Source organism: Martes martes, assembly GCF_963455335.1.
Source record: "Martes martes genome assembly, chromosome: X".
NCBI lineage: Eukaryota > Metazoa > Chordata > Mammalia > Carnivora > Mustelidae > Martes > Martes martes.
Genome location: NC_137897.1, coordinates 53666285 through 53676098, shown reverse-complemented (window position 1 = coordinate 53676098; position 9814 = coordinate 53666285). Strand labels below are relative to the sequence as shown.

The following is a 9814-nucleotide window of genomic DNA, read 5'->3' as shown; positions in this document are numbered from 1 at the left end:
CTTCACTTGCTAGCTCTGTGACCTCAGGTAGGTCCCTTCCCCTCTCAGGGTTGCAGGTGTTCTTGTCCATAAAGTGGGGCTATTAATCATAGGATTGTTGTGCAAAGGGAATGAGCTCATGCATATAAAGGGCTCAACACCGCTTGGCATCATAATTCCACACTAAGCATCAGGAGAAGAAAGATGTGTAAACAGTGTAAGCAGTGCTTGGCATATAGTAGGCATGGAATAAATGAATAAATAAATAATTAATAACTACCCTAATGCTGATACCCACCTGAAGATCTTTCGGAAGCAAGTCGAGTACACTTTACGGGAGGCAGTAAGGAGATTGACCTGCCCCCGCCAGACAAGTGAAACCACGAGAAATGGCACTCCTGCCTCACTCACTCTCCCCACCCACCTCACTGACTAATCTTTTCCCACTCACCCAACACTGAGTCATACAGACCCAATTTGTTCAAATGTAGCTCCCAGTACCAACTAGCTGAATGTAACATTGACCAAGTACCTTCCTTCACCTCGCTGAGCCTTAGTTTTTGCACCTTTAAAATGGGGATCAAAATTATACCCACCTTCAGGGTTTTGTGAGTAATAAGAAAACAGGAATGTGAGCTGTGTCAACCACATGGGAGAGAGGCTGCTTTTCATTTCTGTGGTTCCTCCTCCTTTACATAGGCCCTGTGCCCTGCTTCCCTTCTTACCACTCTGTCCCCTTGCCCGCCATCTCACCCTCCCCTCACCTCTCCTTCACCCCCCCACCCACATAAAGCTGTCACAGACCAGGACACAGCCATTTACTCTACATTTGTTTATGCCAGCATTTTTTGGTGACCTGAACAAGGTGTCCATGGTGTCCATGGACAAGCTGTACCCACTGATTCAGCCACTGATTCAGAAGAAAGAAGGCTGGGAACCCTGGGACCTCTGTCTCCCAGTCACAAGCCCTGAGCTATATTGCTCTCATGTGGCAGCAAAACACTTGTCCAAGGCCATAGATGCCAGTTTGAGGCCCTGACAGAAACCTGCTTGCTTCCCTGAACTAGGAAGCATAGCTGGGGGAGTTAGAAAATGAGAAGGGGCGTCTACACTCGAACAAGAGAGACAGGAAGTGTCCCTACCAGTCGCACAGGCTAGATCACCCGAAGTGTAGGGTCAGGCATCCAGCGGTCCAGGACTGAGTGCCTTGCTCCCCCGGAGTGGCGACGTTTTAACTTTAATACAGGCTCTATGCTGCCCTCTGCCAGGACCACTTTATTGTTAGGTGTATATTAGGCCTGGCATTGAGGGCCCATGAAAACGTCTTCCTCTTTATTGGTTTTAACATCAGAAGAAAAAAGGGGTATAATAATGGCATACGTATAATGAACAGTGCAGCCCAAATAATGTTTACCTTTATACCAATGCAGTTGTAAAATAGAAGTTTAAGCATTGTTTATGGAGGAAAGGCCCAGGAAAGTCCACATGCAGCCCTGGACTCTGCTCAGTCCTAGGCCCTTCCCATTGGCTGAAGCACCACCCTCTCATCTTAGAGTTACAGCAGCTGCCCAAGGCCACCCTAGGGCCCTCAGGAGCACTGCAGGGATCCAGGAGGCAGGGCAGAGCAAAGCAGGCCAACTCCCAGCAGGCTGTGAGGGTGGGTTAGGGGCAGAGGAGGGAAGCCTCTACCTCACTGTGCCTCCTACCATCCCTGGCCCTCTTCCCTCTCTCCTGGCCAGACTGCCCTTCTGCCAGCATTCCTCAAACACATTTCCTCCTTTGTTCAACAGCTCTCATACCTACCACTCCCAGTTCTCTCCCCACTGTCCCCCCGCTCCGCCCCCACCACACACACACTGAAGCCAGAGTGGGAGGTGGGAGTGTCCTCTCCCTTTGCACTGGGCTCCAGTGGAAAGAACACAGGCTCAGGAATCTGGGCAGAAGTCTGACCCTTTCAGTCCCTTACTTGCTATGTGCTCCAGGGCAGGTCTCCTTGTTTCTCAGACTCTGAAATCTCTATCCAGGAAAAGGGGGGTGCTAACACCTCACAGGAGACTTCTGAGGTTGAAAGGACATCCTATAAGGGGAAAATGCTATCAAGTAGACACTCAGATCTGTATCCATGCATCCCCTCTTAGGCAGTGGAAGGGTTTGGTGCAGTTCTCACCCACGCTACCATGCTTCTTTGGGCTCCAGTGCACCTCACACTCCGTGCCTCATGCTCTCTCATGTCTCCCTGCTGCTACACACAAATACGTAAATGCATTCAGCACATCCTCCCTAAGACCCTGTGTTGGACCCTGGGGCCACAGAGATGACTTTCACTTGGTTCCTGTCCTTGACGTCCTAGCCTAGGCAAAGAGACAGGCTTGTCCATTTGAGGTTTTGTGTGATGAAAGGTGCTGTTTGAGTCATCCACTCAAGAAGTGCTTCGGGAGCTCAGGGGTAGGTTGGTTAGAAAAGGCTGGCTGAGGCTGAAAGGATGTGAGATAAAGGAGGGCAAGCCAAATAGAGGGAACCTTGTAGAGCAAAGGCTTGGAGTGAACAAGCCAACATAGTCAACGGTGATGAAACACTCCCTTTATGCCTGTCAATGTACCAGGCGCTGTGCTAGGTGCCTGGGCTCCTCTCAACATTCATTTTGCAGGTGAGAAAGCTGAGGCTCAGGGAGCGAAGCAGCTTGCTCAAGATCACACTGCTTAGAAGTGGCAGAGCCAGGATTTGAACCTACCTTTGTGTGTCTCCAGATGCCCTCCACCAAGCCTCCCTGCCTCTCTGGGCTGGATACCACGAAGGACTCAGAGATGAACCTCACTGCGATCCTGATCCCAGGGGCTCCCAGGTTAATGAGGGTCATGTGATTGGTACCCAAAGAACAATCATAAGAGGAGACATAAGTGAGACAGAAGCTTGGAAATAGATACAAAGGGCAATGATGACTTGGAAGAGGGAGTCAAGAAACTTTGCTGGAAGCTTCAGGGACAACTTCACGGTGGGAATATACCCACACTGGGCATTGCCAAACTAATAAAGTTTGGGGGTACTAGCTTTTTGTAATAATTGACCTAGGTTGCTAAGTAATCTGCACATCTCCCCAAGCCTCATTTAATGTGTGGGGAAACTGGGCTCCCAAAAGATTAAATGACTTGCCCACAGCCCCACAGCTGCGAAGTGGCAGAGCTGAGACTTGAACCTGTGTCCTCCCAGTCCATGACAGTTCTATGTCTGCTCATGGCAGAGGTAACAAAAGGAGCATGTCGGGCATGTGGCTGAAGAAGGGAAGTGAAAAGAAACTTGGTGGAAAAGTCAAGGCCACTTCATGGGTCCTGAATGTGACCCTGAAAAACATAGATGATACTTGACTTCTTGACTTTTGAATGATTCACCTGGTTCTAAATGTAGGTGAAAAGGGGTGGGAGAAGAGGGAAGTGATGTGAGTGCCTCGTCCTAATGTCTGGGTGGAAAGGCGTGCAATGTGAATAGTGCGCTTTGGACACTGGGTAGAAGCTAAATGCAGGAGGCACGGCGGAGGTAGATCTGGCTCCCCTTTTAGACCCACATGATCCAGACCTCTACTCCCCTCTCCCACGCCATCTCCTTCTACCCTCCCCTTGCTCCTGCATGCCAGCCATGCTCACCCTCAGAAAATGCCAACTTTGCCTCCACCCTAGGTCCATTGCATTTGCTATTTCCTCTGCCCAGAGCTCCTCCCCTTCTTCGAACTTTGTGTGGCTGATTCCTTCTCCTTCCTCAGGTCGTAGCTTACACATCACCTCCTCAGAGAGGCCTTCCCTTACCATCCTGTGGAGGTAAGGGTTCAGTCACCACTGCCTTCCCCTTCATCACTCTTATCACAGCTGATGTTAGCTTGTGTGTGTGTTTATCACCTACCTCCCTCCACTTGTCCATCTACTAGGATGTGAGCTAGAGGCTCGTGGGAACCTTGTGGGGCTTGGTCACTGCTGCATTCTCTGTACCTCCAGGCTGCCATATATGCCAGACTTTCTGCAACTACTTGTTGAATGGCAGAATGTATGAGTGCTCGGATTGATGGATACCTATATGCATGGGTCATGGGGGAAGGGGAGAGGGAGGGTGGAGTTCTGGCTGATTTAGAGATTGGGGCGAGGATGACAACATTGCCAACAGAGGTAGGGCAGGTGGTGGGGAGCAGATTACATGTGGGAAGATGAGGAGTTTGGCTTGGGCCTGGTGAATCTGATATGCAGGAGGGGCCTGCAGGTAGACAGGCCCACTCACACAGTGGAAAATATTGGCCTGAGCTCAAGGAAGTGATGGGGCTCTGGGAGGGACAGGGGATATCTGCCCCGAAGTCTAAACTGAAACCATGGGCACCAGTGAGGTCCCTGATGAGCAAGGTGAGGCAGAGAGGAGGAAAAGGAAGAACTCGGGGGAATGACTGAGGTTGAGGTGGGCCAGAGGGAGAAGAGAAGTGAAAGGGGCAAGGGAAGAGGGTCACGAGCTGTGGTCAACGAAGTGGGAAGAGCTCTCCTTGAATGGAGAAAGGAGCACTTCCAGAGGGAAGATAGGTCCAGGGAGCCAAGTTCTCAAGGAGGAAGTGCAATGAAAAAGCAATCAGTACTTAGGATACAAAAAGTTCACTGGGATGTTTTGAACCTGATGAGGAGGTGGGTGTGTCCAGCATGGGGGCAGCTGAGGTTACGGAGGTCGGAGAGCCAAGGAGGTATATAGGACCTCGATGCCAAGTAGAACATAATCTGCACACCCGCCCGTCCACCCAAGCTCAGGCCCTTAGCACAGAGGCTGCCTGGCAAGGGGGAGGCAGGTAGGAGGCTGGGTAGGGGCGACTACCATTTATTCATGTCTACCATTTATTCGCGTCCACTGTGTGCTACGCACTGTGCGGCCACAGTCATGGCCATTGACTCATTCAACCCTAATGACAACATTGCAGTATGTAAGTAATTATCAGCCTTATGTTCTGTGAGAAAAAGAAATCAGAAAGGTTAAATGTGTCACTGAAGATCATAGCCAGGAAATGACACAGCTCAATGTGAACCTGGGTCTACCATCTATTCTCAGCCACTCTGGCAACAGGGCACTGGGGACTCAAAGCTAACAGACCGAAGCTCTGAGATACATTGTCCAGTTTCCATGTGAGACTCACCAGCTGCCTGGCTTCTTTGAGGAGCTGCATCAGGGGAAACACAGGAGGAGAGAGTACAGGAAACAGGGTTGGGAATTTGAAGGGGAGAATCGTCTAGCATTGGGGAAAGGAAGAGATCAAGTTAGCGCAAGCCGAGGTACACGACTGAGGGCTAGAAATTGTCACAGGCAGTGTTTCCCATGTGCATGGAACTGAGAGGCCCCATCATCACCACACCCACAGGCCATGGTAGTCCATTTGTTGACTGCACAGTGGGCCTGGAAGAGAGGCTGCTTTATGAAGGGGAACGACACTAAGGCCCAGAGAAGCTCCCTTACTTGCCACTAACTCTCCCAGAATGCCAGACATGGGGAACCACCCTGGGAAGTTGGTCCCGGGCATGGGTCCAGAGCTGGAAGGTGGGAGGAATTCTCTGGCTCTTCCAAGAATCCCCCTCATACACAACTCTTTATTTGTCTCCTTGTGACCATCACCCATTGACAGCATGCTCAATCAACCCTATGCTCTGTACCATTGTCACAGCCTCCTTCCGTGACCAGGTCAGGTGGTGCTTGAAGGTCAGAAGGTCCCCTGGCTGCTCTCGTCTGCCTCAAACTACTGGCTGGAGCGTCCCCCCTAGTGTCCCTTAACACCATCACAGCTTGAGCCATCTCCCGTCTCCCATACTGACATGAGGGGTACCTCCACTGTTCTCCCACAGGCAAAGGGCTGATGGGACCTCTGGTCCACCTCACTCCCTCCTGAGGCTAGCTGAGATCCCCAGGTGGCAGCAGTGAAGACAGGCCAAAGGCATGTAGGGACAGCCGAACCCAAGAGAAGAGAATGAAAGGTAACAGAGAAGTGGAACTTGACAGATGCCCCAACCTGTCCAGGCAGAGCAGGGCAGGCCCAACACAACACTTTTACTGAGCCAGGCTTGTGCCGAGCTGTCACTGGTCTGCTTGGCCCACGAGGAGGCTGAGCTTCAGCTAGAGGGAGAGCAGCAGGACCTGTTTGCCCCGGCGACCCAGCGGCACTCAAAGGGAACAAACGTAGATTGGATCGCGTTGCCTATACTTCCTCTCTAGCAGCACCTAGGAGCTTGGGAACTTTATGGCCACAGCAGTGGGGCCAAGATACCCTTTCCTGTGGGGAAATAAAGATGAGGGGGCCTTTCTAGCCCCCTGGACTTTGCTGGCCACTGGAGCCAGACCAGAGGCTGCCTTCGGGCACTCTGACCTCTCTTAGGCTGCTTTATGGGGAAAACATGGTCTCCAAGCTGGCAGGGGCTGGGTTTCTTCACTCTTCATCCTGAAGCCTGGGCTGTGGGTAGCAGGTGAAGGAAGGAAAGCTTTATTGTTCTGCTGAGGGGTCACATGGTTCCCGCCTTCAGCCTCCCTCATCTTAAATGCCCTGCCCCCCTCAGGCTTTCCAGACCCCTGCTCGCACCCACAGATTATAATATACTCACAATAGAATATGTGTGCATATATAGATGTGCATATATATGTATCTCTCTAGATATATACACACAAATACATATATATATATATATTCTGACTGTACAGTATTTATAGGTACAAATAAAATAGGCTTAAAAATTACAGCATTGGCTGGAACCCATCCCACTCCAGTTTACAGAGCTGAAAGAAAAATGAAGCACCTGTTGGCATTTGAACGTCATTTGGAATTCCGCATAAACCAAGATGGCTGCTGGGTGGGGATGGATCGGGTTTGGATCAAGTCGCAGCCGGCTGAGGTGAAACTCGGCCCTTCCATCTGGAGGGCCAGCTGCCTGAAGCAGGGGCCAGGTCTCTGCTTGATGATGGGGCTCTTGTGTCAGCCTGTTACCATAGGCAGGAGGAGCAGGAGAAGGGACACAGACACAGATATGTGTCTCTTCACTACTGTCTGCTTTTGCTGGGCCTATGTAGTGGGATTGAGCCCCTTTGCTCTCCAAACATAAGAGTATGTGACCAAAGGCTGCACAGGACACTGGTGAATGGCAGATAAAGTAGGGGGCCCAAGCCAGGGAGATTGGTTCACTGGTCTCCTGAGACCTGAGAAAGGGAGCCCCCTCTCACCCCCACTCCCATATCCCAGGCTGCCCCAAACCATCCTGTTGCCTACTGCTAGTGCCCACTCTTTAAATCAGCCTCGTAAAAATCAGTATCGTATTTACACAAATAAAACAGTTCACGGTGGTTGGGCTGCCCTGTGCTCACCCTCTCTAATTCCCTTTCTCTGAAAAAGCCAGTTCGGAGCCAAATATTAGGCCCCAAGGCAGGATCAGAGCCTCCTGCCAACCTCAAAGGGACCTGAGCACCCAAAAGGATGGCTTGGCCTCTCCGAGTGGCAGAGACGTAGACGCACACCCTGCTGTCTACCTCCTTCCCCCTGCAGGTGGGGGAGCTGGCAAGGTTTCGGATGGATGGTGCCTTGTTCTGTGGGCCAGGAGTGTCGCAGCAGTCGTCTTCTTTGGAAAATGACTCCTCCCTCTTCGGAGGACAGAACACAGGCTCGTGGGTGCAGGTGGAGTAGAGACAGGACACTTGAAATTCTCTTCCCCTCCCCTATATGTGTGGAGGAGCTTCAGGCAGCCAAGGGGACAGGCTGCCAGATCGGCAACACATGGGGGCTGCACTCCTCCCCTTACCCCCTTCCTCCCTTGGTGCCAAGGGGCCTGGTGGGGGGTGAGGCTCATAACTTTGTCTCAGGGCCAGCTGCCTGCAGGGTGGGGAAGGAGTCCCGGATCTTTGCCACTTCCATGGCACACAGGTGCCCAAAGACTTTGTTGTACCAGTCAGGAGAACGGCCCCTGTGGAGATAGAAGCAGGCCAGCATGAGCCATGGGTTATGGCCTGGAGCCCTTGCCCAGAGGAAGGAGGGAAGGACTTGCCCTCAGCCCCCAGGGACAGACGGCAGGGGACAGAGGTGGGGAGAGTGCCAGGGCTGCAGGAGACCCAGTACCTGAGATCAGCACGGCAGATGTGAGTGAGCCGGGAGCGACCCAGGCCACAAGGCTCCATGAGGTACTGGGAAGTGAGCATCATGGCCCGCACCCCTGACTCTGGCACCGGTTGCTCAGGATCCAGGGACTGGGAGACTAGCAGGCAGCCACCACGGGGCAGGTCGGAGCGCCACATCCTGCAGGGAAGGGACATGCACAGTCAGGTTCCTGGCATCCATTCCCGGTACACCTCCCTGGTCCCGCACACGTAGCAGGCTGCCAGCCAGAACCCCTCACCGGAGCACCACAAAGTCACGGCAGGGATGGGGCGCCATGCTGTCGGTGACATAGTGGTACAGCTCTACGCCTGGCATCAAGGCTTCCAACACCTGGGCTCGTAGCAGGTCCTCATCCCAGAGGGCCCTCTCCCGAAGAATACGGTGTAGCACCACGGCCGGAGGGGCCGCCACCTCAGTGGATGCCTTCCACACACGCAGGGGGTGCCCGTCTGGTGCCTGTGAGCCATGGGAGTGGGGACGGGGGACAGCCATCAGAGCCGGAGAACACCCACTCTGCACCCCCATCCCCTTGGTTCCAACCAGGCTGCCCTCATTTTAGCTCCTGAAAATGGAAGTCTTGCAGGGGGGCTCTGCTAGCCCTAGCCACATCCAGACATGCTGTCCCTGTGTGCCCTGTCCTCTCAGTCCTTTCTGAACGTCTGCTTCTCCACCTAGTCAAAAGCACAGAGAGATGTCGAGATGCACATCCCCTGGGGCCTACCAGGCTCTACCATGAAAGCGACACGGGGCTTGGAATTCCTGGAGGTGAACAGGAAGAGAAGATGGTGATCATCCTGAAGGAACTCACCATCGAGCCCAGGCAGGAGGCCAAGGGCACAGCAACCAGAGCCTCTCATCCCCATCCCATAAGGAAAGTTTCACTATGACTGGCACAAACAGAGCAAACCTCAGGCTTGCAGTCTTACTTGTCATTGCAATTCAAGAAAGAAGATGGCTAGTGCCAAGAGAAGGACAGAGAAGTCATCTCCAGTTTGGGACATGACAGGAGGCTCTGAATGAAGGAGAGGGCATATCAAATCGAGGCTTCCTGTGGCTTGGGACAGGTAATGCTCGGGCCAGGTCAGCGCAAGCAGCAGGACGGCAGGGGCAGAAGCACAAAGGTGCAAGTGTGAGGGGCTCAGCACGGCCATAGTGCAGAAAGATACGGGAGGCGAGGCTCTGCAAAGAGTGAAATGTCCACAGTGGGGCTTTGGTACAGGAATTCTGGCCCACGATGCCCAACAGAGAGCCCCTGGTCTCATCAGGGTCCTGATTCCTTAAGGTCCTTGATTCTGCCAGCTGACATCTTCCAAGGTCAAGCCAAGGCACACTGAGACTGGCAGGGTGGCTCCCTCCCTGGGGCCTCTTGACCTCCCTGCCTGCACTGCCCACGCTACCCACTCCGTGGCAGCCACGGGCAGTGCGTTCCTTACCTTCCTGCAAGCCAGCTCCGTGTGCTGGGGCCCTGGCATACTCATCCAGCCCTTGAAGCGCTCGGCAGCATCGCGGAGCAGCTCCTGGATGCTCTCCTCCATGTAGAGGCTCAGGCTCACACCCGCAGCTTGGGCCCGCCGCAGCTCGGCCAGGGCTGGCCCAGGAGGGCTGAGCTCGGCTGCGCTGTAGGAGCCACACAGTTGCAGTACCATGTCCTGGGGGACCTGGGAGAGCACACACACACTGGGGCCATGGGCAGCAATG

At 53.3% G+C, this 9814-nt stretch overlaps 1 protein-coding gene across 1 annotated transcript in view; it reads right to left on the bottom strand.

The window, feature by feature from the left end:
• Nucleotides 1-6592: 6592 nt before the first annotated feature.
• Nucleotides 6593-9814, bottom strand: part of STARD8 (StAR related lipid transfer domain containing 8) — a 33102-nt gene continuing 29880 nt past the window's right edge. Inside the window, exons 11-14 of the mRNA XM_080794880.1 lie at nucleotides 9550-9774; nucleotides 8355-8572; nucleotides 8078-8254; nucleotides 6593-7925 (exon numbers count right to left, since the gene is read on the bottom strand). Of these exons, the coding sequence (XP_080651006.1) occupies nucleotides 7808-7925; nucleotides 8078-8254; nucleotides 8355-8572; nucleotides 9550-9774 (738 nt within the window). The 3' untranslated portion in view covers nucleotides 6593-7807. The remainder of the gene's footprint in view (nucleotides 7926-8077; nucleotides 8255-8354; nucleotides 8573-9549; nucleotides 9775-9814) is intronic.